Source organism: Phytophthora infestans, genomic scaffold, assembly GCF_000142945.1.
Source record: "Phytophthora infestans T30-4 supercont1.5 genomic scaffold, whole genome shotgun sequence".
NCBI classification, from domain to species: Eukaryota; Oomycota; class Peronosporomycetes; order Peronosporales; family Peronosporaceae; genus Phytophthora; species Phytophthora infestans.
The window spans coordinates 239,906-267,003 of record NW_003303754.1 but is presented as its reverse complement, the minus strand read 5'-3'; the positions used below and the strand labels follow the sequence as shown (position 1 = coordinate 267,003).

The window sequence follows — 27,098 nt, the reverse complement described above, 5'->3', positions numbered from 1 at the left end:
CCGCCGGAAGGTCTTCGCCCGGTTCCGAAAATGTTATTTTTATTGAGACTGGCAAAACAGCAATAAAATAACTTTAAGTGCTTGGAGCACCACGGGTGCAAAAATAATTGGTGCTATTGCATGCAATGTACAGTGGGCTGATACTCGTCTAGTTGGTGGAAGCCTCACGTTATTGCCTGGAGAGAGCGCGGAATAAATTATTTGATTTTGAAATGGGAGCTCGAAAATAAATTATTTTACTGCAAAAAACAATTATATTTAATAAAAATAACCTTTTCGGAACCCCTGCCCCCCATTCGTTGTCTATGGCGATTTTCGCCATCACCTGGCGGGTCTTCGTTGAAGATGACCCTACGTGGGGAAGTACGATGCAGTTATCAAGCGAGAACAGCGGATGTGAGGGAGGAAGCGGCTCTGGGGTCGTCGCGTCCAAGCCGGCCGCTGCGATCGTCTTGCTCTTGAGAGCTTCCACGAGAGCATCTTGGTCCACCTGCCAGTGTTGATCAAAACTGCGCTTGGTTTCATGATAGCTAGCTCTTTAGCGCCGATGCTGCCGCGAGTCGCCTCAGTCAGTGGTTGGTGGAGAGTGACAATGTCGCTTTCGCGCAGCAGTCTCTCCATGTCTACATACCAATCGAACCAGGCTCACCACCAAGCGATTTGGCCTCGCCGGGCTTCTCACGAGGTCCCCGTGTAGAGGATCTTACAGTTGAAACCATTTCTCAACATACGCGCGTACGTGGCACCGATGCGTCCTAGACCAACGACACCGACAGTACTACCAGTGATGTCGGTGCCGCAGTACTGAAATGGCTACCAGACGCCCCACTCACCGTTCTTAGCGCTTGCCGCACATTCGAGTACCCGTCGTTTGGCGGCGAAGGTCAGGGCCACGGCAATCTCTGCTACAGCCATATCAAGCACTCCGGGGGTATGCCCGACACGGATGCTACAAGCCTTGCAGGCCTCCACGTCGATGTGGTAGTAGAACCTCCAATTCGCTGGCGTAGTAAATCTGCACTTGACATCAGAACCAGTCAAACTACTCTTTTCATCAGCCCCCAATGAATATTCCTCACCAATTGCGTATGGCCAGTTACGCGTGAAGAAAATCTTGCGGGGGGCAATCGGAGGACTCATGGACGCTGCAAATATGACTGCAATGAGCAACTGAGATGCTTGAGATCCTCAAATCTTCTTTTTCTACCAATAATTCAGCATCGTTATTTTGAGCCTCACTTTCAACACTCAAAGTTTGTATTTAAAGCTGATCCTCTCCTTCGACATGAGCTCCGCTTCGCCCCGGAAGGTCTTTTTCTCTCGGAATGTGCCGTATGCCATTGGTACGGTAAAGCCGTTGAGAATCCAGTTAATTTGTACCACCCGCCACTCTCTATGATACTAAACATCTCGCGTTGCGTCGTCCCAGAGCAATTCCGTCAGCGACTTGCGAAAGCCGGAGCCCACGCGGTCTCAGTGGAGTCTTTCTCCTCCGAGAAGAGCTGCATTCCACGTGAGGAGCTGCTCAAATGCGTGAAGGGATGCACAGGGCTGCTCTGTCTGCTAACGGACAAGGTGGACGCTGAAGCTTTGGATGCCGCGGGTCCCTCACTACGCGTTGTGTCCACCATGTCAGTCGGCCACAACCACATCGATGTGGAGGCCTGCAAAGCTCGAAATGTGAAGGTGGGGTACACCCCGGGGATTCTGGATGTGTCCACCGCTGAGACAGCCGTAGCGCTGACATTTGCAACCAAGCGACGACTGCTCGAGTGCGCGGCAAGCGCCAAGAACGGCGAGTGGGGCGTCTGGCAGCCTTTCCAGTACTGTGGCTCCGACGTCACCGGTAGTACAGTTGGCGTCGTCGGTCTTGGGCGGATTGGTACAACGTACGCCCGTATGCTTCAGAACGGATTCAACTGCAAGATCCTCTACACAGGACCTCGCGAAAAACCTGAAAATGCCCAGACTCTCGGGGGCGAACCAGGTTCAGTCGAGTACGTGGACATGGAGACGCTGCTGCGTAAAAGTGATATCGTGAGTCTCCACCAGCCACTGACTGAGGCGACTCGCGGCAGTATCGGCGCTAAAGAGCTCGACCTCATGAAACCAAGCGCGGTTTTGATCAACACTGGCAGAGGTGAGCTAGTGGATCAAGATGCACTCGTGGAAGCACTCCGAAACAAGGCGATCGCAGCTGCTGGTTTAGATGTGACGGCCCCTGAACCGCTGTCTCCTACACATCCGTTGTTTTCGCTTGAGAACTGCGTTGTGATGCCTCATATCGGCTCAGCCACGATCAAGACTCGGCAAGCCATGGCGGATATCGCTGTTGCTAACCTTTTAGCAGGAATTATGGAGGAGAAACTGCCGCATGGAGTTTGCTAACTTGTGGAGTGGTATCAACATGCCATGCGTACAGCAATAGTCGTTGCAAACAGGTGAGTACACCTCCGATGAATTCATTGATGTGCTCCTTCCTAACCTCAAAACGTAACAAGATAAACTTTGAAGAGCCGTACACCATTCAGACTTACTTAGAGGGCTGCCCGTCAGCGTTGCCAGCTGATCCGGCGAAGTTGCCGCTTCCCACAGACCCACCGAAGCCGCCCATGGAGGCACCGAAATCGCCAGCGCCGCCGCCAATAACAGAGTCGTTCGAGATAACGCCACCGTCTGCCGTCAGCGTCGCAGCCTCCTCCACTTCCTGGGCAGCCGTCATGTCGACTAGCGAGATCCACACGAACAGACCGTCCGCCACCGAGTCTCCCAGCAGAGCGTACTCCATGACCGGGTCGTATCCATCGGCGGCGGCCGCCTGCAGCCACATGTCGTCCGCATTGAGAGTGAACTCGTGGGTATTAGTCACATACGTGTCCTACTCGTTCACCGATGTGATGAGGTCTTGGTCGAATAAGAACTGTCCGACGTGTGCGACCGATCCACCGGAGTATGTGCCATTCGAGAGCACTGTGCCATTGTAGTTGCCGATAAAGTGCAGGTGCGTGGCGCGCTCGACATAGTGATCCGGGAAGATGGAGATCATTTGGGCGACGCCGTCCTCATCCGTGGGGGTGACATCGCGCAGGAACGTATTGTCGAGGTTGGTGGCGTCGCTGCTGTCTCCGTTGCCATCGGCAATCACACCCGAGTACACACCCGTGGCGTTGGCGTGCCAGAAATCGACGTACATGTCCGAGACAGGCTGACAGGAGCTGACATCGATCACCTGAACGTCGATGTACATGTCGACACCGGGTTGATTTTCGCGCATATCGGATCGAATGTACTCACCCAGGACGTAATACGGTCCGTAGGTGACATCCGGCTCAAGGACGCATGCCACCTCGTCACCAAACAGCACGCTGGACGACGTGTCAGCCGTGACACCCGTGAGCTTCGACTTGTGGTTTGTGGTGACCAGTGTCGACGTCAACACGGCGCTGGCGGCGTTCACGACGAAGATTGTCAACGGCCTCGGCACGACGGTCCACGGCACGCTGCTGGAGTTTGCGCATGGGCTCGGTATTGGCGCAATCTCCGAGAGCATGCTTGGCGTTCGCGACGAAGAGGTTCCGCTGGTCGTTGGAGAGTGCTCGTCGCGTGGCCATTTGATGGCCATTTGCTAAAGCGGAGTCGGTGATGGCAGCCGCGGTGATGGTGACGGCGACGAGGACGGAGAGAGGCTTGACCGTGGTTGGTTTGTGTATTTGGTGGCTGATTGGAAACTGGCAGTGTGAATTCGTTGGCCGTGTTGTCTATGCGGGTAGCAATACCTTTATGATGGCTCAAGTGTGGTTAAGGACTGAGATAGTGAAATAGTTAGTTTCCTGGAGCAGACGTAGCTTTATGATCATCTGTTAGACCGCTTCGACAAGTTCACGTATGCTTTTACTAAATTTAATACCACAATAATACCCACGGCACCACCTCTAGATTCCGGAGTGTCCGGAATCGTATCTAGAATTTGGAGTACACGCTTTCTTGTTTTACGCTGGATTCTACCATTGCGCAGTGCTTAACCAATCTACATGTAGTGGCGTGTGCCACTTGAAGACTAGTTGCCTTCTGCGCCACTGCACTGCAGTCTGCAGCCTGCACTGCAGTCTGCAGCCTGCACTGACTGAGTCAGTGACTCGTCACTCAGTGCCACTGAGTGACGGACCTTCCCATCTGACGCTGGACATGAGTCTCACGCACCTGCAACTGCAATGGCTAGCATCACGCTGACCTCGCATTAATAATCTGAATGCGTGTGAGATACTCAGGAGGCTAGCGAAGAGCTACTTGGCATGATTGGGAAAAGCCTTCGCTAGTTAAAAACCAGTGAGACTAAGACTAAGAGAGTTATCACAAAGATAAACGTCAGCGCGCTAAGACCATGGCCAGAAGCGGAAGGGAGGATTTATGAACATCATACTGAGAGATTGCATGCTTGAAATAGGATGTATAGTACATGTCGTTTGCAGAAGGGATAACCTCGCCGATCTCGTAAGTATGCGGTGATCACCTGCACGATGAATAGTATTCATTGAATACTGTACTGTAGTTTATCTCAATAGTACAGAATATCATGGTTTAAATGTCTATTTGCAAGATAGGACAGCACAAGCACGAAGTATGCACGTGCTTCGGCGTACGTGACATGCAGTACGCCATTAGTGCGAGAGCCATCTTAGCTGCTTCTGTTGATGACCGACGCGCACCACTGAAATTCCGGAGATCCACTTTACCACCTCTGACAACTTCACCAATTCCAGCATCACAATATTACCCACTTCTCCATTTTTATCAGCTTCAGACAACTACTTCTCCTCATTTGAACCAGCCACGGTCAAGCCTCTCTCCGTCCTCGTCGCCGTCACCAACACCGCGGCTGCCATCACCGACTCCGCTTTAGCAAATGGCCATCAAATGGCCACGCGACGAGCACTCTCCAACGACCAGCGGAACCTCTTCGTCGCCAACGCCAAGCATGCTCTCGGAGATTGCGCCAATACCGAGCCCATGCGCAAACTCCAGCAGCGTGCCGTGGACCGTCGTGCCGAGGCCGTTGACAATCTTCGTCGTGAACGCCGCCAGCGCCGTGTTGACGTCGACACTGGTCACCACAAACCACAAGTCGAAGCTCACGGGTGTCACGGCTGACACGTCGTCCAGCGTGCTGTTTGGTGACGAGGTGGCATGCGTCCTTGGGTGAGTACATTCGATCCGATATGCGCGAAAATCAACCCGGTGTCGACATGTACATCGACGTTCAGGTGATCGATGTCAGCTCCTGTCAACCTGTCACGGACATGTACGTCGATTTCTGGCACGCCAACGCCACGGGTGTGTACTCGGGTGTGATTGCCGATGGCAACGGAGACAGCAGCGACGCCACCAACCTCGACAATACATTCCTGCGCGGCGTCACCCCCACGGATGAGGACGGCGTCGCCCAAATGATCTTCATCTTCCCGGGTCACTATGTCGAGCGCGCCACGCACCTGCACTTTATCGGCAACTACAATGGCACAGTGCTCTCGAATGGCACATACTCCGGTGGATCGGTCGCACACGTCGGACAGTTCTTATTCGACCAAGACCTCATCACATCGGTGCACGAGCAGGACACGTATGTGACTAATACCCACGAGTTCACTCTCAATACGGACGACATGTGGCTGCAGGCAGCCGCCGCCGATGGATACGACCCGGTCATGGAGTACGCTCTGCTGGGAGACTCGGTGGCAGACGGTCTGTTCGTGTGGATCTCGCTAGTCGACATGACGGCTGCCCAGGAAGTGGAGGAGGCTGTGACGCTGACGGCAGACGGTGGCGTTATCTCGAGCGACTCTGTTATTGGCGGTGGCGCTGGCAATTTCGGCGGCTCCACGGCTTCGGTGGATCTGTGGGTGCTTTTGGCGGGTCAATAGGTGGTCAGTTTAGCAGTTCGATCTGCAGCAATGATGTCCTTGCTGCTACCGTATTTGAGATCTCCTACTTCAGACCCAATATTTTTGAAGTTGTATTGTTGCAAAATACACAAGATCTGTACACGTACCGACGCATCTCTATCACGTATTATTTAAACAAAACAATTTAGTTATCAAGTTCTTCTTCGGGAACTACGAAGTTTTCTATGTCGTGACGCGTATCCACAGCATGGCGCACTACGGGCACTTCTTCCAGCAACCCTCGTAGCAGCTCCCAATCAGGTTCACTGTCGGAAAGCTCCGTTCCAGCCTCTAAGTTTTCAGTAGGCTCAATGGATAGCATTTTTGCTTTCTCAAATCCGCTTCTAACCGTTTTGCGAGACAACGCATTCCACGAATTCTTCGTCCAACCTATTAATTGCTGCCGTGTAGGTGCTTTTATCTTAAACGGAAGCGTCGAAGTTGAAGCGCGTAGTTGTTTCAACCACCCAATCTGTTTTGAATATAGCGCTGCCATTGGCCATAGAGCTGGTGGATAGTTACAGTTTAGCATGTTTTTTGTACTCTGATCTAGACTTGTGCGCTGTTCCATTCTCGATATGTGATTGGCTGGAGGGCAGTCTGAATAAGGAGATCACTCTGAAGTAGGAGATCTCAAATACGGTACATGTACTGTTGTGTCGGCTTCAAACGCGGAGGATTCCTCTTTGATTAGACGTGAGGCTGAACAAATCGTGTTCGCAGTTCCCGCAATTAGAGCCGTGTCAGATGTTGCCAATTAAAGTCGCCTCGCCATGGAATTTCCATGAGATCTTGCTCGAAATGATTACCGAATTACCTTAGTTATGCACTAGCCGAGCGCCGCCGCTACGCGGCGGTAATTTAGGTTTAGTTCTACTTGCCTTGGCCTTCCCGCCTCCGCTACGCTTCGGCGCGATAACTATTGAAAAAACGCTGAGCATATGTCTTTTTAATGTCATTAATTTGGGTCAGCATGATGCTTACCGGATTTAAGAAATAAATATTCTTATGCTCTTGAATCAAGATTCTTGATACAATCTCTTTTTTATTGCTGGCTATCACTGTATCTTCATCTTCCACCTGCACCTCAAATAACATTTATACAAACGCTACACAATATGTTTAGTTTAACGTCGTGCTCGAAACACGGACCATTTCTGAGCCGCTATGAAACTTAGCTCACATGAAAGTAATCCAGCTTGCACTATTTATCCGCTTGTACTGCCTACTTGAGCTTGCTTCACACACAAAACTCAATGAAAGCTAGAAAATATTCAAATTGTAATATTTTTTATGGATGCAGCGTTCATTTTGGGCGATTCAGAATTAGTCAATTGACTACCAGTTATGATTAAAGCATTTGGATAATGTGTCGCAGGACGCCTTGCTGTTGTTGTTGTTGACGGTACAGTAGTGCTTTCAATTTGATAGTTTAACGATAATTTCAAAATGGTTAAACGTCATTTAGGCTCCACGTTTATTAACGTTTCTTTATGGTGTCTACTTAGCCAACTATAATTAACACCTCTCGTGTTAAGTTGTTGTGTTGCCGCTCCATTTAAAATCGTATCCTACGCCCGTGTCGGCGACCCGTCCGCCAGCTAAGTAGTATCGGAGATTGCTGCCTAACAACTCTTAGAAAACAATGGCTTAGGCTATCTCCACTCGAGTTGCTATCGGAGTTGCTATTGCTAAAATAGCGACGGAATCAGAAAGAATATATTCTGCTATCTCCACTCGGAGTTGCTATTGCTATTTGAAAATAGAAATTCTGATTCGAGTTGCTATTCGGACCCCCAATAGCAACTCTGGTGCACGAATAGAAACTCACTCAACCGAAAGATCGCAGGCGCCATGGGGAGAGGTCGGAAGTGGTGTGCTCAGGAGGACGAAGCTCTGGCTCGCGCGTACAAGATTTCTGCGGAGAACCCAATACAAGGAACGGACCAAAAAGCTGCTGCATTCTGGGAGGATGTGTGCCGGCACACGGCAGCAGTATTCGACGGTGAAGCTCGATCTCTACAAGCCGTCAAAAACCGTTGGAGCATCATATCACACGATGTAGCAAAGTTTTCGGGGTGTGTATCTCGTGTAAAAGGTCGCAACGAGTCTGGTAAAAGCGAAGACGACTTGACCAATGACGCCGGCACGTTGTATCAGGAAACCCATGGTAGTAGGTTCGAGTTTTTGTCGTGCTGGATGATACTGAAAAGCTGTTCCAAGTTCACGGCATTTGGACTACCTGCTCATCAAAAACGTGGCCAAAAGTCATCGAGTGAAGAGCAGGAAGAGTCCAGCCTCCGCCCAGAAGGAAGAGATAAAGCAAAAAAGGCACGACTACAACACACAGCACCAGTCTCAACTTCAACGCTGCTCCAACAACTACTCGATCACAACAGGGAGAAAAACGAGAAGATACTGGAAGAAATAAAACGCAAAAACGATTTGCGTGATGAAGAACTTGATTCTTCCTTTGTTTGAGCCTTGACGAAGTGAAGGAGCCGTCGCTTGTTCTGTTGGCTCCGCGCAGACCACAGCGAAAACAGCAGCTAAAAGATCATCGTCATCAGCGAGGAGAAACTCTTCGTCACTGCCCTCCATTGCCGATAGAATAGCCTCCAGACGACTGGAGTTGGTGAAAAATCCTTATTTCTATTATCGCAGCGAATAGCAACAGCCAATCAGATTCGACAGATTGCAATACGGATAGCAACTACGAGTGGAGATAGCCTTACAGCAGTCTCTTAGAAAACAATGGTTACAGCAGTAACACATATGAGTTCATCTATTCAATCTAAAACTATTTATCTTTATGGATCAGGTGACAGCGTTTATTGGCACCGCGTTGTTTTTACGGCCAGCTTCTGTTGTACGTGTACTACTATTTGACAGCTCAATCAGTTACCTCACACTCAGATATGTTCTTAATATTTCTACAACAAAACAGTTGTAGCTATTATTGTAGTCATTGTAGCTTGCAGAAACTATTAAGAACATAGGAATACGTATATTATAGTATGGCCTCAAAAACACGCATTCCTACGTGTACGCTAAGCCCCTCGCAGCATAGGAAGCGTCTTTAGGAGCTATTTCATTTGAGAATATGTAGCTCTCTCTGTTTAGCACTCAAATATTAAAAGCAACATGCATTATTAAAAAAGTTAATACTTCGTAATGTAAAAACGATGCCGCCTTCGGATAATGGATAGTCTTGTGCAAATCTCCATATGTGCTCTGTGAACCACATGAATTTTCTGATGTAAGCTACATAATTCAGTTTTAACCAATTGGAGCCGCCTTGGTCCCGCTCGACAGCCAATGGGAAGGCTAAAAAATCTGAGCATTTCGTGTGACGGACGGACGGACACCGTGCTAGCATTGATACTTTAGGACTAGCCGTTCGCCGCCGCTACGCGGCGGAGTGGCATGGTTTGTTGGAGATCAGGTGGCCGCAAATCTAAGTGTTTCTTGATGTCGCGACTTTGTGAGCGTCGTTCACCTCAGTAGGTCTTGGCTTCGAGTACTTAACCACTTACCATTCCGTAGTCTCATGTTGACTTGTATAATATCGTGGTTTGGTACGCTCTCGTTACCCCGTACTACAGGTTGGATGTCATGTTCTACAGTGGCCGGCGCTCTTCCGTGATATTCCTGGCTTCGTGGCTCCCTGCTCACCCGTGACCCACGCTGCTTAGTGATTATCCTGGATTTGTGGACTCATTCTCTCACACTGCTTAGTGGTTGTGTGCTAGCTCCTTTGGTCTCATGCGCTCCCGTAGTACGACCCTCTTCCGTGGCTGCTAGATATTCCGTGCTTTCAAGGGTTTACGTGGATTTCACAGGCTTCGTGTCCATAATCATTCATGGTCGCGTTCCATTTCTGGTACCCTCGCCAATGGGTGATCTCCCAAAGTTTTCTGTCACCTGTGTGCCGCGCACCCCTGTGGTGGCTCCATCTACCGCGTTATCGCGCTATCGTGCAATCGCAATGTGGTTATGCTGTCTATGCTATCGTGGTCGCATAGTATAAATGTTTTGCCAATGTTATCGCGTTCTACGATGGTTCCGTGTCCGCGGTGTGCAATTGTGGTCTCCCAAAGCGTTTCCCCGCGATTTTATGGCTGGTCCGGAAGAGCACGGACGTTCGAAGCCACGGTAGAACACGTAACGATAAGAGTGCACGAACAGCAATTCTCCCATAACACCACGGTAGAGCACGGAGTACGGTCGACGGACCAAACATGAAGCCCCAAAAGACCATTAACGGGAGGTTGTCGAGTATTGAAACACGATACCAGGGTAGAACCGGAGCTCACTAGGGAGCGCGATACTACTGTAGATAGCGAAAGCTTGGACGACAGACCAACCGCGACACCAAGCGATAGCATGGACAGTGGGACAACCACTAAAACATGGGAGAACAAGCAGCCACGGGAAATCACCGAGCCACTGAGCACGATAGCACTGTAGAACCTGAGATCGCCGGGCCACTGAGGACGATACTTCATTAAAACACGTTTACCCGGACGGTCGATAGCTGTGCTTTTCAGCATGCTGGGGTGTCTATGTATTTAATTTCTTTCCGTGGCCCGTACGCTCCCGTCATATTCTTGTCCTTCTGTCCTTTTCATGGCTGCGTGCTCTTCCGTCCTTCACGCTACTTATAAAACTTCGTGGTTTGCATCGGCTAAGCCTTCTATCATCGTCCGTTGCCTTCCGTGCTTCGTGTTGCTCTTCTATCCCGTCGTCTACATAGTGTGGGTCGATGTTCCTTCGTGTTTCGTGTTCTTGCTTAGTCACGTGCCTCCGCGTTCACTTAATAACAAATGCTTTTCCCAATATATATTGTTGGAAAGCTTACACAATCTCTTAAGGTCGCACACTACGCGCGCAAATACAAAGGAAGACAATACTTTCTTACGGAGGCAGTGTGGGGTGCAGGGGTGTAAGCCATAATAGTCATATTTTACGTTTTTCACATTATTATTAATAGTAATACAATTGTTATTTATTATTAAACGCTGATATAATTATTATGTATACTACTACTACAAATGACTGCAAGCAAAAATATGAAATGCCTTGATAATAGTACTAAGAAAAATAATATTGTAAGTTAAACTAGTACAGCAGTGCTACGAAGCCTAAAACATCATTCTATATCCAATAAGTACTACCGTTTCGATTGAGCCCGGAATATGAGTCACCGAAGACTACAATTTTTTTCAACAGCTCCTACTACGATATAGTACGTGTGTGCTCATCGGCGCCTTTTATTATGCAAATTAACTCGCACACACACAGCGCCCTTTGCGTGAGGTGGCGCTCCGCAGCTAGAAATGAAGCCAAATGAAATTTAAACGGTGGTTTTAAGTACGATGTGTAGTCCACATACTGTGTGTACAAAGCACAATACCGATTTTAGCCAATGGGGACCGCCTTCGCTGCACTCGACAGCTTTTTAGCGAATCGACGCCGCCTTCGCTGCGCTCGGCAGCCAGTAGAACGCCCGCATGAGCGTGAGTTTTATTAACCCTAGCCCGTTACGGACGGACTGACGGACGGACGCAGACCACACTCCACAAGATGGGGTAGACTAGCCGTTCGCCGCCGCTACGCGGCGGAGGTGGCAGGCTGAGTCCCAGGGGAAATGGGCTCACGCCTTCGCTGCGCTCCGGCGTAAACATGTCTAGCTGCTCGCCGCCGCTACGCGGCGGAGTGTAGTGGTTTGTTGGAGATGCGGTGGCCGCAAATTTAAGTGCTTCTTAATGTCTCGTCCTTTGTTAGCGTCGTTCACCCCAGTAGATCTTGGCATCGTGTATTTAACCACTTGCTTTTCCGTAGTCTCATTCGGCCCCGTACAATATCGTGGCTTGGAACGTTTCGGCTACCTCGTACTACAGGCTGGATGTCATGTTCTGCAATGGTCCATGCTCTTTCGTGCTCTTCCCGTTTTCGTGGTTCTCGTTCACCCGTGGCCCACGTTGCTCAGCGGTTATGCGCTCTCTCTTTAGGGTTCATGCTTTTGAGTATTGCGTTTTTCGTGGCTGCTACATATTTCCTGTTCTCAAACGTTTATGTGGGTTGCACCGGTTTCGTGGTACGTAGTCTTTCGTGGCCGGTGCCCTCCAATCGCCGGTACGCTTGCCAAAATGTGCTATTCCGTGGTTTCGTGCCTCCACGCAGTCGTGTTGTTCCGTCACCCGTGTATCGTGCTCTCCTGACGAGGTTCCATCGACTACGCTATCACGCTATCGTGCAACTCCGGTGTGGTAATGCTGTCTAATATATTGTACTCGCGCGGTGCATCTGCGTTTTCCGTATATTATCGTGCTCTACAATGGCTTCGTGCTCCGTGGTGTGCAATCGTGGTCACCCCAAGCGCCCACCTCCCCGTTTATTTCGTGGCTGGCCCGCCGTTCGTGCAATCTAGTACTAATGTAGTACTGTCCTCCGTGGCTCGGTAAGCTCGGGTTCAACACTGGTATCGTTCTCCGCGGCACTGTGATTTTACGTCTATAGCTCTGCGGCTGCGATCTCCCATGGCTTAGTGGCACAGCCCATGCTATCGTGCTAGCTTGTGGTGTCGCGGCTGGTCTGTCGTCCGTGTGATTGTTAGCTACCAGTATCGTGCTCCCTGGCTCGGTGATATCCGGTTCTACCCTGATATCGTGCTCTAATGCTCGATGACTTCCCGTTTTCGGACTCCCGCCGCTTCATGCCTGGTCCGTCGACCGTGCTCCGTGCTCTTCCGTGGTGCAATGGGAGATTTGCTGTCCATGCACTCTTACCGCTACGTGCGTACTCTTCCGTAGCCACCCTTTTTAGCATGATAGGGTGTCTGTATGTCTATTTCCCTTCCGTGGCCCGTACGCCCCCGTCATATTCTTGCTCTTCTGTCTTTTTCATGGCTGTGTGCTCTTCCGTCCTTCACGCTACGCATAAAACCTCGTGGTTTGCATCGGTTAAGTCTTCTATCATCGTCCATGACCTTCCGTGCTTCGTGTTGCTCTTCTATCCCATCGTCTACATAGTGTGGGTCGGTGTTCTTACGTGTTTCGTGTTCTTGCTGAGTCACGTGCCATCGCGCTAACTTAAACACAATAGCTGTTCCCATTTTGTTTGATGTACGCTACATATATTGTTGGAAAGTTCGCACAATATCTGAAGGTCGTACCCTACGCGCGCAAATACAAAGGAAGATGACACTTTATCCCGCAGGCAGTGTGGGGTGCAGGGGTGTAAGCCACAATAGTCATATTTTAAGTTTTTCACATTATTATTAATAGTAATACAATTACTATTTATTATTAAACGCTGATATAATTATTATGTGTACTACTACAAATAGCTGCAAGCAAAAATAATAAATGTCGTAATAGTACTACTCAAAACAGTATTGCTAGTATTTTTATTAGAAAAGGACTACGAAGCCTAAAATATCATTCTAAAACCAATAAGTACTAATGTTTCGATTGAGGCCGAAATATGAGTCAACAAAGCCTACAATTTTTTTCAACAGCTCCTACGACGATATTGTATGTGTGTGCACGTCGGCGCCTTTTAATTATGCTAACTAACGCGTACACAGGCAGCGCCCTTCGCGTGAGGTGGCGGCCCACAGTTGAAAATGGGGCAAAATGAAATTTGAACGGTGCTGTTAAGTGCGAGGTGTAGACCACATACAATGTGTCCACCACATAATGCCGATTTTAGCGAATCGAGGCCGCCTTCGCTGCGCTCGGCAGCCAGTAGAATGCGCGTATTTGCGTTACATTTATGAACCCTATTCATGGCTAAAAGTGCAATTTTTGCATAGTCAAGCCGAGTCACAAAGATAGATGCAGTTGAAAGGATGGGACGATATTGTACTGGACAGGTGGAGTGTAGCCATGCGTGGGGAAAGGTTCATGCTAGCAAACAGGCCCGTTACGGACGGACTGACAGACGCACACCAGACTCCACTAGGGGGGTAAGATTACACCCAATCTGCAGTGCAGAGACCAGAAATTGCGTGTCCCGGCTATCGGTATCTTCGAACAAACAGTCTATTTAAATTTGAGTTTGAGCAAGCTCACGAAAAAGATCATCAAAGTCGTCGTCTAGCGTAAACTGCTCTACACTAGTGTCGATCAAATCGGAATGTACCATAGCTTGAAATATCTCTTCACCCGCTTGTAAGGCCTCTATACGTCTTGGTGCGTCGAAGACATCTTCATCATGCTGCACTAGGCCACAGTGGCGAAATCCGGCGCGTATCGTCGAGGCGGTCAAATCTCCCCATGCCTCTCGAACCCACTCACATAGTAGAGCTCGATCTGGAGGTTTCAGCTTGAACGGTACGCTACTGTCACGGTCTTCGGCTAGAGGAAGGACTCGCTATTCTGGACGACTGCCTACGGCAATTTAGCGAGCGGCGTAAGAAGAGTGTCAGGCCCGACCAGTCTCGTTCCCCGTCGCCGACTACCTCGTCCCTAGTCTGAAACGGAACGAAGGAGTTCAGACAGTGGTACGCTGACGCCGTTTACGAACGACAACTAGAGGTATGGTGTTGGTAGTGTGGTGTTGGAAATCCCACGTGAACTCTAGCTACAAATGTAGTTAGGATGTTCCCACAACAATACGTCTACTAGGATAGTAAACGATCGTTCGGGCGGACCTGAAGACCCCAGTTCTGCCCTTGCACCGGGACAAACTGGACCTTGTAAACTACTTATATAGGCCAACCAGTAAAAATAAGAACACGCTACTAGCACGAGCAAAGCTAGCAGATGTTTTGAATCCTCGTGGTCCCAACAGCGGAAGGGTACCAGGCACGGGTAAGCCTTTTACGAGATCACCGAGTGTTCAACACTCGGCTGGAAGAAATAAAAGGGAGGCAATTAAAGCACTCCCAGTCGTGCAAATAGGCAACAATAAGCCGTCACGTAAAATCTCCCGATAATAATCGGCCAATACACAAAGTCTCTTGGCCTTGCCGGATGAACCCTCGCTACAGAGCTTCGAGCTCACCGACAGGCATAACACACTCAAACAAGCTTGACCTGACGCTTACCTTGAAGCCGGACGTCGCTCTGTGTGCTTGAGTGGAAATTCTGTTCTGTATTTAAGCTTACCCTTTCGGGTCTATTCCTAATAAGAAGTCCTAATCAAGTATACAAATATCAAGTGAACAATGATCCGTTATGAATCTTCTTGCATGCCAAGCGTTGTCTGCACCGTCGCATGAGCATCCTTAACGGTCCGCGCCCTGTCCCAGACGGTGAACGTGCCTTCCAAGGGTCGCTGAGTCTTCTGCGAGCTCATCCCAGCCGCCACTGAAGGTTCGTACCGTAGATGGTCCGCTGAATGCGAATCCGGCCAGTCCATTATTAATAATAAGGACAGCCTGGATTCAGTGACATATGCCCGTATCCAATACTCGTTGAACGTTCGGAGGTGACGCCGTCGAGTCCCTTGCACCTTGGCGTCTCCGTACATCACCTGACCGAGGGTTCGTCGCTTGAACAACTTGGGCGGTGTCACGTCATGTCGACGGGTGATAATCCGCAACTACGGAGAAATCACTACACCACAGCTGCCCCTGTCGCAATGGAAGCCACGGTACTGGTGCCCTTTGTGACATTTCTTCATTCTTCAATTCACCATCTCGCCACCGTATGTCCAAGCGTCTGAATCGAGCCGTGTCCGACGCTTTTCAGCGTCTCAATCCTCGTAGACGTCGCGAACGTGAACAGCTGGAGGTACGTCAGCTCATCCTTCTTTTGAATCATCGGCACCTTGCTCATCACCTCGCATTACTCGACTTGTTTCTCAGGAGGGCAAGGCCGAGGGTTCGAACGCCCCTCAGTCTGCTGCACTTCCTCCGACAGCATCGTCATCAACCGGTCCTCCGGCGCCCGCTGCCCCGGACTCTTCACTCCCTGCGGTAGCTCCTGCAGCACTCCCCGTCGTCGCTGAATCCGCGGAGATGGCTCCTGCTGCTCCTCCTGCCCCAGCTGGTGGTCCGCCACCACTCACCGAAGATTCGCTGCGCGCCCTGCTGGCTGAAAGTACGGAGGCATCGGTCGATCACATGATGACCTCGATAATCCCGTACTTGACTGCAATGGCTCGTCACCAAGTGCAGCTCAGCGTTGCGCCTCCTCTCCACGGCGATATACACACTCAGCGTCGCCTCGAGACTGCCGTTGGTTTCGATGATGTCCTCGCTGCGATACAACCTGTTCCTGACGCGCTGTCGGCATTACCCGAACGAGTTGCCGACTTGGAGCGTCAGTTGCGGTTTGCTCAGTCCGAGGCTGCTGCCGCCGTACGTTCGGTGGCACCCCACATCATGGCTCGTGAGAACGCGGAGACATTCCTCAAGGCTGCCAACGCTGAGATTGAAGCCTTACATCACAACGTCAAGATTCTCCGCGAGTCGAACGCCAAGAGCGACGCCATGCTCGCAAGTGTTCAAGCCACTATGGAGCGACACGCAGAGGATTTGAAATGTCTTCACTGCGAGGTCCAAGCTCGGGACGTCTTCATCAGCACTTTGCAAAAGAAGCTGGCTCGCGAGCGCGAGGTGTACAAGTCTTCTATTAGAGCGAATACCGAGCAGAATCGGAAGCTCCACCTCCTTCTGGTAAAGCTTGCCCAGGGCAAGTACGCTGATAACGACACGCTCAAGGTCCTTAAGAACCAGCAAGACCGTAACACTCGCCTCCTCCAAGCGAATCGTACCCTCCGTACACACGTGAGTCTGGCAGGGATGGATCCCGAGGTACTTCGTCTGGCTGTTGAAGGTACGCTCTTAATGTCGCTCCTTCCACCGTGTGTTCAGCAACTAACGTTCGTTCACAATCCTTCGTGATAGGTTTGACTGCGGGTGAGCTGGACCTGGACGCGCTGGACTTGTATCAGGAGACGTTAGTCGCTTTGCGGCGCATTCAGTCTGCCACCGCGTCTTCGGACGATCCTCAAGCCCTTCCTGCAGCTTTGGCCAAGGCCGCTCACCAAGTGGCCCATAAGAAGTCCCATAAGCGTCTTAGACCAGGTGACGAGGGTTCAGACGACGAGTCGGAAGACTCTGACGAAGACAAGGCTCCAATCCCAACGGACAAGGCCAGTACTTCGATGGCAGCCGCCGGTCTCGGTGATGCGCCACCTGACGATACTTCAACGCCCAAGTCTGCTCGTAGATCGCTGTTCGGTCCGAAGGCGTGGAAGAAGGCGGCCCAGAAGAAGCGCAAGAAATCTCGTCCTCGTTCTCCTGCTAAGTCGCCCCGACGTCATATGAAGACTCGGTCCAAGTCTGTACCGTCTTCTCCAAGTTCATGGTCGCCACTTCCTACACCAGCGTCTTCCTCGACTCCCGCCGTGGTCGACCTCAGTGGCGACCAGAGTGACGTGGACATGGGGACTGCTGATTCAAGTAGCGTCCATTCGGCTCAAGAAACTGCTACAGAGCCTTCGGGTAAAGATGTGACCCCTGGGGATCACAACGATGTTCCCAATTCTCCTGACGCGCCTTCGCCTCCGCCTCAGGGTCCACCCGATGTGGTCGAGCCACCAGCTTCAACGATTTCACCTTCTCCAGCCGACATACGTGCTGCTGAAGAAGCTCTGCGCGAGGCCGAGCAAATGCGGCTCATGTTTGGCTCAAGTGACGAAGGTGAAGAGTCGGACCAAACTGTCCCACAAGGCAAGTCTGCTTCGGCGTCTGCCGCGACGTCCAAGGCAGTTGAAGTCTCGGGTCTGGCTTCTACAGCAGGGTCTGCCCCTGTTGAAGCTGCTCCACTAGCCTCCGTGTCTTCGAAGCCGGCTCCGACTGTTCCGACGGCTGTTGTACCAAGCGTGTCTTCGCCCGACGTTTCGATGGTGATTGATGACGATGGACATGCTAATGACGATCGTGTAGATGACGTGGATGACAACGAACTTTCAGTGGATGATTCTCCTGATGCTCCCAGTGGTGGCGATGATGTTCCGTCGCCTACCAATCATTCAAGCGCACTCGATGACGAAGATATTGAAGATTCCGAGAGAAATTGGAGCAATCTTGTCCAGCTCGTCCTCCGACTCCACCTCGGCCAAATCCTTCGCCGATGATGACTTCCCCAATCATCGTTGCCGGTCCGCCTCCTTCGCCACCAGCAAGTCCCCCGGCACCAGCATCTTCTCCTCCTGTTCCAGTGTCTCCTCGTCCGCCTATTTGGAGTCTCGATGCTGGACCTGGACGCATGATTGCGGCAACCTACACTTCGGTGCCGCGTCGTGGTGGTGCACCGTCGGTTGAGCCGTTGCCTCACCGAGTGTTGTCTGGTACTCGCCCTACGGTGCCGGCTTCGTCCACCCTACCACCGTGGGTTCTTCCGTATGTGGACATGGAGTTTACCGATGCAGGCGCCAAGAAGTGTTTCGAGCGACTCTTGAGCTTAACGCTTCCCGAACCAGCTGGTGAGGTGACCGTGCGTACAACGTTGGAGGGTCTCCAATCGTTCTTTGATTACTCGCATCCTGATCACCCGTACCAGCAACTTCGGCAGCTCTATCCTCTTCAAGCTTGTCTCTTCGACACTGTTGACTTCAACCCAAGCGTCCCCATCTCCAAGCGTGCTCCGATTGAGACCCGTCTCAAGATGATCTGGGCGAATCTTCGGGGTGACGGCGGTAAGCAAGGTGACCTCGGGTTCGCATTGTGGGAGCGTCTCCACTGGCTTCCGTTAGCTGGTATTGAACGAGGTCTCGCTGAAGAAACTAAAAAGGCTTGCCGCGACAAGGAACGCTTGAAGGAACTGAGAGCTGTGTTGAAGAAGCTCTTCAGTGAGCGCGATCGTCGTGCCGATCGTCTTCGTAACAAGTACCGTGAGCAGTACATGGCGTGGAGTCGTGACTCGGTTTCCTCTGGTACTTCTGGCGCGTCGTTCATTCGTCCCGAGTTGCTCTTGGAGCCGTCGAAGCCGTGGTACCCCATTGAAAACTCGTCGTTCGCACCTCGGACCTCTGACTGGCTTTCCGAAGTTCCGGCTCTCGACGCTCGTCAGCCATGGCGTACTGGATGGATGAATGCGCCGCATCAGCACCCGTACAGCACTACGTACTTCCCGTGCCAGCGTAATCCGGAGCTCTTCAATCCTCGTGGTACGCGTTTCGTGAATGTGTACCGAAGCGTGATTGTTGACCCGTCTCTCGATTCAACCGAACTTATTCCAACCTGGCGTTCGTTGTCTGACTCGCCACCGGGTACTCCACGTCCCGCTCTGGCTGCTGCTCCTGTTGAAGCTGGTACCGAGGATTCGCCGGGTCCGGCTGCAGCTCCAGCTGCCGAGGCTCAGGTTCCTGATGAAGAGGAGAAGGAGAGTGGTGACTCGACTTCGCTGACACTCTTGGCCACCGCGGCCAGGCACTTGGAATCGATTTGAATTCTCGCTGCACGTTCCACGACATTCTCTAGCATCTCAGCTAACTGTTGAGGTGTCCCGCGTGACTTCGTTTTCAGTGGTCGCTCTCCGGTCGGCATTCATGTTTTCTTATTCTTAATCCACTTCCACAGCGTAATCATGTTCATGTTGTTCTTCAAATGCATATACAATTTGTTGTTGCAGTAACGTTTTTCGTCTGTTACCACAGGCTGCATCGCCCTGTGGACAGTTCACACGTGATCCAGTCACGCTAGTCTTCGTCCGCCACTTGCGCCATCTGCAGCCGATTCTCGCTCTTCTTGGCTCGCAAATAGTCGTACAGCAGACCTCCACATGACAAGTTGGATGATGGTTCCCAAGTTGGATCTTCATAGCCCACCCACTTGACTTTGTGCTCGCGTACAGCACGCTCCGTGCTCGTCGTCAGTGGTGTTCTGTCGTCGAGGATGCCCTCGACTTCATATTCACCGGCAACTTGATCTGGTTCCCAGCTGTCCTCAGGCAACAGTTCCTCATCGAAGTCGAGTCTTGCTTCATTAGTCGTGTCTAGTACCAACCGAGTGTTCGGTCGACTGTTGAACTTGTTGACAGCCTTGAGTCTCGACACATGCACTACTGGGTAGAAGCGATACCCACTTCGGTCAGGCAGTTCCAGCTCGTACGCAAACTCTTCCACCTTGCGCTTGATCCGAAAAGGTCCATGCCATCGGTGAGCTAATTTCTTCGTCAAGCCCGGTTTGACGCGTTCCATGTACAACTACGCCCGGCTCCCAATCTCAAAAAGAGATCTCGGTGGAGCTCTTGCAGGATCTTCCATCGATGTCGAAGCTTCTGGAGGGTCCGCCGAGTGTTCGTTTCCACTGGGTTGAGGTACAGCAGCTTTTTCCAGTCGACTCAGGGCCTCATTATGCTTTTTAGCCCTTCGCTCCTTTTCTACAGCCTGATAATCTTTGGCCATAGTGAGGGCGACCTCATGTTGTCGATTGATCTCGCGCCGCCACGCCAGTGCGTCAGACTGCTTGCCGAGTCCTCGTTTGAGTGATGACGACATTGCCCTCAACGTCGACTGAGCATCCCAACCGTGAACGAGGTAGAACGGCGTTTCCTTCCTCGTAGTGTCTTGAGAAGTATTAATAGCAAATACTAGTTTCTCCGCGATTTCGTTTCAATCTTGCTGTAGAGGGTCTTCCGCGTACACCCGTACGGAACCCATCACTGACTTCACCGAGCGTTCCTGCTGTCCATTAGCCTGTGGTCGATAGCTCAAAGTCGCTCGTGATCTTGACTGCATCATCTCTGCGAACACTTGGAACACCTCGCTCATGAAGCGTGGGTCGCGGTCGTGCCTTATTAATGATGGGGCTCCGAATCGTCGGTACACACATTCTTCGAGCACTTGGGCAGCACTCAGTGCAGTCGTATCTGACATAGCCTTGGCAATAACGAATCCCGTAAACGAGCACTGAAATAGGAGCAACGCCGTGTTGCCCCTACTAGATTTCGGTAGTGGGATCACAAAATCCATCGAGACGATCTGGAAAGGTCGTTCGGCTAGTACGTTGCCAGTGAGTATCCACGAAGCTGCGGACGGCTTTTACTCGAGCTGCAATCTGGACATGACTTCACATGCTTCTCCACGTCAGCGTACAAGCCGATCCAATAATAATCGGACTTAACGCGATGGAACGTTCTCACCACACCTTGATGTCCTCCTTCCAGCGAGTCGTGACAGCTCTGCAGGACCTCTTGAATCATCGTTGTTGGTACCACAAGCCGCAGCTTGGTCTCCTCTTGCCAACCGTGGTCGTACCGACGATTCAATCCAAGATAGTGAAGCACGCCGTCTTCAGACAATACGAACCGGTCAGCATATTTCCAGGCATCTCGAGCTTCTTTGTAACTCAGCTCTTTGCTTGGCCCTGAAGCACCTTCTTGATGTTAAACCACTTCTGCTCCTCGTCTTGTGCCACCAGTATCCGTCTGCGTCGTTCCCGCTGTATCGCTACCGGGTCAACATCTTCCGCATCGGGAAATGCCGCTGGTACAGTCTTGTGAGGATGGTCTGGCAAATCTTCGCCAAATGAATCTTCGGTGGACGTCTCTCGTCGTTCTTCATGCTGTTCTTGAGCTTTCGAGACCTCCTCCGAGTGCTCATCCGCAAACCTGACGCGTTTCTTAGCTTTCGTCTGTCGCCGAGTCATCACTGCCATATTACCATAATCGCACTTTGGTGAACTGTAATCCACCACGAAATTTTCGAAAGTTTTCCACTTTGAAGATTCGCTGCCTGACAGTACATGTACTTGACGCTTTGTTCCACGTGACGAAACATCTACCGAGTCTTCATCCGGTTCGTAGATCATTTCGTGGATGCGATTCAGCGATGCCAATTCCGACTTGCGAGTTTCAGCCAAGATTACCCGACTGACCTTCGATTCCAGCGCTTCAGTGGCTAACGAATCAGCGGCAGCGTTGTATTCTCGTACAACGTGAAGATATTTAACTGATCGAAGCTTGGCCGTGAGTTCCTTGTGAGTATACAGCAGCCCTAGAAAAGTCCCCTTCCTGCATGCGATCACCCCTAGTGACTTGTAGTGGTCGCGAGCCTTGAGTCACCAACGATGACTAAATCCTCGGCACCGTGCCGCAATAGCAGCCTTGACCCCGTTTATCATACCTGTATACTCTGCCTCATTCACCGTGGTAGCCGAGAGGTAAGCGTTTGCAGCAATCACTACCTTCCACTCAGGAAGGCTTCACAGCACCCATGAACAACTCCCGTAGCCACCGTACTTCTCTGTCTTCGCTGACCCGTCAAAAGACATGACGAATCCGCTGTAATTACGGGAAAGCTTGGTGTACAGCAACGCGGGGTCCATTCGAATAGTCGGGGAACTCTTGTGTGGAGGTGCCACCAGCGCGAGCGAGTCTTCCAGGTCGACGAAGCTCGTGATGCTTGACTGGAGGAGCTGTGCGAAGGCGACATCCTTCTCCTTCACGCGCTGCACCTTCAGGTGCCACTGCGATAGCAGCACTGCGAACTGGACCGCGCGTCCGAAGAGAGACTTCGACTTATGCACCCACTTTAACGTCGAGAATCGTGTATAGACATGTAGCGTCTTTCCTGCCAGCTGGACGTAACAGATCTTCAACAGCAGAAGTAACGCCAAAACTTCCTTCTCAGCAGGATGGTAGTTCATCTCGGCTTCCTTAAGCACCCGACCGAGGAACCGTACGGGGTGTAACTTGCCTTCATGTTCTTGCATTAGCGTAGTGCTCAACGCCCATTCATTCGCAAAGAGCATTACGTGAACTTCTTTCGACCGATCGAAGTGCCTGAGGATGGGTGAATGTGAAACACTCGTCTTCAATTTTTCGAAGGAACGACGTGCCACAGAAAGGCCGCCTTCAACGGCAAAGTCTTCATCCTTGAGCTGGTACAGCGCTGCACCGTAGACCGCGAAGTCTTGAATGAAGCGACTGTAGTAATTAATCGCTCCAAGAAACGACTGCATGCCCTTCTTACTCGTTGGAAACGAAAGCTCGGTGATGGCCGCAAGCTTCTTGGGGTCAGCTCTGATACCTTCTGGCGAAATTTTATGCGACAGAAAGTCCACCTTGGGTTGGCAGAAGATGCTCTTGGTGAAGCTAATGCTAATCCGACACTGTGCAAACCTCGCCAGCAATCGGTCCAGCGTCGCCAGGCAGCTGTCGAAATCCTCGCCACCGAAGCAAATATCATCCACAAACGACCGTCGACCAAATACAGGTACCAGCGATGATTCGTCCGGTTCCCCGTTCGTAAACATGTCAGCGACGGGGCTGTTGACGAGTTGCAGTACAGGGTCGGTCTCTACCGGTGCTTCGCGGTCTGCCGCGAACTTCGTTTGAAACGAACCCTCTGCGCTTGGCCCACGACGTTCCTTGGCCTGTTCTTCAGCTAAACGCATCCTCTACGAGTATTCAAACCAACCTCCTTTAGGTTGAACGAGCCCCCAGAGTGCGTTGTCAACCATCCGCTGGTAGATCATCGGCGCGTTCTTTAACCCGAAGGGCATGCGTAACCACTCGAAATGTCCGAGTGCGCAGACGAACGCCGACACTTTATGCGCTCGTAAGGTCATCATGACCGCCCAGAAGCCGCTTGCTGCATCCAGCGAGCAGAACCATAGGTAGCGCTCGAGATCTGTTAACAGGTCGTCGACTAGCGGCATTGCATACTCCATGATCGCGGTGATAGCATTCACCATCTTGTAATCAATGCAGAGCCGGATGTCCAGCCCGTTCTTTTTCATCACAATCACGATCAGCGATGCCCATGAACTGTCTGAAAAGACGATCAGTCCCGCTCGCAGCAGAGCGCGCAGCAGCTCGTACAGTTTGCCTAGAAATCGTAGCGGCACGCGCCGGGCACGCTGTTTAATTGGAGCGTGCCCCTGTGTGTCGATATCGCATACCGCGCCGCAGGCTGGCGGCGGCAGTGCGTTACCACTAGCAATTAGAATATGCTCGTGGTTCTTTAGCGTCGCAACCAGACGCTCTCGGCGTTCAGCCGACAGCTCAGGATCAGCAACATTAGGCGCAGTGTAGTCAATTGTCGTGTTGATCTCTTCGGTCAGATCCGGCAGGAATGCCAGCTCCTTCGCGTAATCGTCCAAGCCAATGTTGTTAGCTGGGTGTTCGTAGAAATCATTTCTCGTATCCTCCGTTGCTTCGTTTCCTTCGGTCGTTAACACTCGAGCAACCGAGATGTATGTTCCGTCCAACGCCGCTACGGATTCTTCCCTTGACTCAACATTGGCATCTGCTTTAATTTCAACAGTCGGTACTTGGTCTATCTCCTTCCCATCCTGGTTTCCCATCTCTGGGCCATCTGCCGAGTCGTCGCTCGCAATATTGAATGCGTGGACCACCGACATATTGGGTTGTTGACTTTTGCTCAGCTTCTCGTTCTGCCGCTGTCTTGACAGTTCGGCATTCGCACCAATCTTGCAATGAATACTCGGTGCCGCACTCAACACCTTCAGCGCGATGCCTGCATCCTCTGGATCAACCTCCGATGTCTCATTCGCAGATTTGGTGGCACACAAGGCCGAAACAGCTTCGTCAAAACAGGTGACTCCATTTAAACCAGTGCCGTTACTTGTCGCTTCCGTGGTCACCCCTGACTGGACTCTAACACTCGTTGGCGTATGTGCCACGTTTACCGGCCTCAGTAGTTCGTGTGTACGGACTACCGAGGCTTTGTTCGCGTTATTGCTTCCGCCATGGGTTGTCGTGTACTTGTCCAAAGGTTCTGCGGAAGGCTGACCGTCAGCCGAATCTCCGGCTGTCACCTTAGACGCCAGACAGGCTTCCACTCGTTCACGCTCTTCCAGGATCAGTGCCCACCGCTCTGCACACGTCAGACGATCACTAGAATCCACTAGCGAGTCTTCTAGAGGTCGTGCTAGCACTCCACTGGGTTCTGGGTAATTTGGTCGATCAACTGCTGAAGGTTGAGTTGCAAGCCATTGCTCGTAGATTTCGCATTCACGCTGGAAGAGCTCGCGGTCTCTGCAACCTTCGTAGGCCAACACTTGCCAGTTTTGGTACTTCTTGGACTCCAGACGCACATAGCCGTCACCTCGTGGCAAATCCCCATCTGGAATCCACATTGCGATCGAGTCGTGTGCTGGTAGGTACACAGTTCGATCAGACACGTTGGTCAGTCGAATGCTCTGAGGCCGTCCACGTCGAAACCTCGTCACTGACGGGATTAGCTTGTTCGTTCGACGAACCCACAGTACGTGTTTTTCCAGCCCGACTTGACGCTTCGCTAGTCGGTATTCTCGCCACTCGTGCGCTTGAATGTCCAAACGCTCGGGTGGCCCGGCGTTAACATGGCAGCCGTATTCTTCGCTGTCGATCATGTTCTTGGTCTTGATCAGCGGGATTTGAGCTTCGTGCGGTAATTGCGCCGCGCCGTGAAACAGGTCCAACCGGATCCCAGCTGGGATCATAAAGTCGGTCCCGAGTACCACGTCGACGCCCGCACTATGCGCCATTACCCACATCTCAAACTCGTACACCATCTCCCATCCGAGCGTAATCTTGACGCACGCTCGTCGCGTCGTAGACACCTTGCCTTCGTTAATTCCTTGGATGTCAATGCGGCGTCCGTGATCGGGTACATCTCGGAGTCGCAACTTCTTGGCAAAGGCGTCAGTGATCACACTAACGTTCGCTCCCGTGTCGAGGAGAATCCTCGTTCGCTGGTCGTTCACAGCGCCTTGCACCAGAGCTCTCATTCTGATCCGTCGGTCGAATTTCTTGGCCGACCACCACCCCTGTCTCTCGCCAGGGTTCAACTTCATCATCTTGGAGTGACCCTTGGGCTGGTCTCGCGCTGCACTCAAAACCAAGCCGAACGAACCCTCGCTGGTGCCCTCATCAGCATCAGCACACTCCACTCTCTCTCCAACACCTCCACCGAGGATTCTACTTCTCTCCTTTCCATTTTCCGTCGCGTTTACACTTGTTACGTAATTATCAGGCCATTCACGCTGCCCCATGAAAGCAAAGATGCACTCTGCTTCCATTGAAGGCTCGGTTAACTGTGTCAGCCCGATAGGGACCAACCCAGTCGTAGTTGCGGGCTGCCTAGTTTAAATGACGTTCTTGAACGACGGCCTTGAGCTCAGGCGGGAGTTCCTCTTTCGTGCCCTTAGTACGCACGAATTTGGCAAGGTCTTGGAAGTTGCGGAAAAGTTCGCATTGTCCAGCATCGTGGAGTTGTTTGCAGAACTTGCATCGCTTGTTACAGTAGTGGGCGGAGTGACTCATGCTACCGCACACCGCGCATGGTCCGTACTGTGGGCGTCGGTTGTCGCGGTTGAAGTCACGTCGACCGCGTTGGTCCTGATTGAACCCACGGTCACCACCTCGGCGGTCTTGATTGAAGCCATTCTCGCGATCAGGCGTGTTTCCACGCGGTTGACTGTTGTCCGAACGTGCGTAGGTGCCTTCAGCAGCTGCACGGCGCTCATTTTCGTTAGCAGCGGCGAGGTATCGGTCGTTTTCATCCAATGAGAAATTACCATCCGTATTATCGGGCTGAAAGTCGTTGTACTCGTCTTGGACATCGTTGTAAGCGTTCGGATCTTTGTTTGAATACTCGGTGCCTCCCTGAGCGGCTTCACGACCTTCTAAATATAGCTAGTAGGTCATCCACCGTGGCTTCAATGAGCGTCACTCTTGGTTTGTTTCGGTTGTCATCGCGGCGACGGTCATCACGCCGGTTGTTGCGGGTGTATCCATCGTCGCGTCGCGCGTCACGACTCTTGGAGTATCGGTACTCACTGTCACGCTTGGCCATCCTCTCCTTGCCCTTGAGAACATCTTCGATGATGTCTTCGAGCTCGTGTATGTCGGCGACTCGAGCGTGGTAGAGACTCTCCGCTAGCTTGTCATCGTCGCATGTTGCCAGGAACTGCTGTACGTGTTCTTTCGCGTCGCGACCACTCTTCTCAAAGTGTAGACGGGCGGTCCGAGCGTAGCCATTCAGCCTGTTTATGTAGTCGCACAGATGTTCATTTCGTCCCCGCTTGGCGGAGTAGTAACGCGACAGTGTCGTCTGAGTGAATTGCGAGCAGTAGTAGCGGATGAACGCATCGCTCAGCAGCTTCCACTTGCGCTTCGGCTTCTTCGGAAGTTGACGGAACCAATGAATGGCTCCGTCCCGGAGACTTAGCTCAAATGGAATGCACCA

The 27,098-nt window shown here is 51.6% G+C and overlaps 3 protein-coding genes across 3 annotated transcripts; 2 read left to right on the top strand and 1 right to left on the bottom strand.

Annotated features, from left to right (window-relative positions):
- Positions 1-351: 351 nt before the first annotated feature.
- PITG_04032 (uncharacterized protein) lies at positions 352-1,140 on the bottom strand (the record flags this gene model as incomplete). Its single annotated transcript, XM_002905702.1, has 3 exons — positions 352-536; positions 834-1,001; positions 1,080-1,140. 3 exons carry the CDS (start codon positions 1,138-1,140, stop codon positions 352-354), a joined length of 414 nt encoding a protein of 137 aa, XP_002905748.1.
- A 67-nt stretch (positions 1,141-1,207) lies between these two features.
- PITG_04031 (glyoxylate reductase/hydroxypyruvate reductase, putative) lies at positions 1,208-2,388 on the top strand (the record flags this gene model as incomplete). Its single annotated transcript, XM_002905701.1, has 2 exons — positions 1,208-1,343; positions 1,430-2,388. 2 exons carry the CDS (start codon positions 1,286-1,288, stop codon positions 2,386-2,388), a joined length of 1,017 nt encoding a protein of 338 aa, XP_002905747.1.
- A 224-nt stretch (positions 2,389-2,612) lies between these two features.
- PITG_04030 (uncharacterized protein) lies at positions 2,613-3,023 on the top strand (the record flags this gene model as incomplete). Its single annotated transcript, XM_002905700.1, has 2 exons — positions 2,613-2,908; positions 3,002-3,023. 2 exons carry the CDS (start codon positions 2,613-2,615, stop codon positions 3,021-3,023), a joined length of 318 nt encoding a protein of 105 aa, XP_002905746.1.
- Between the last annotated feature and the right edge of the window lie 24,075 nt (positions 3,024-27,098).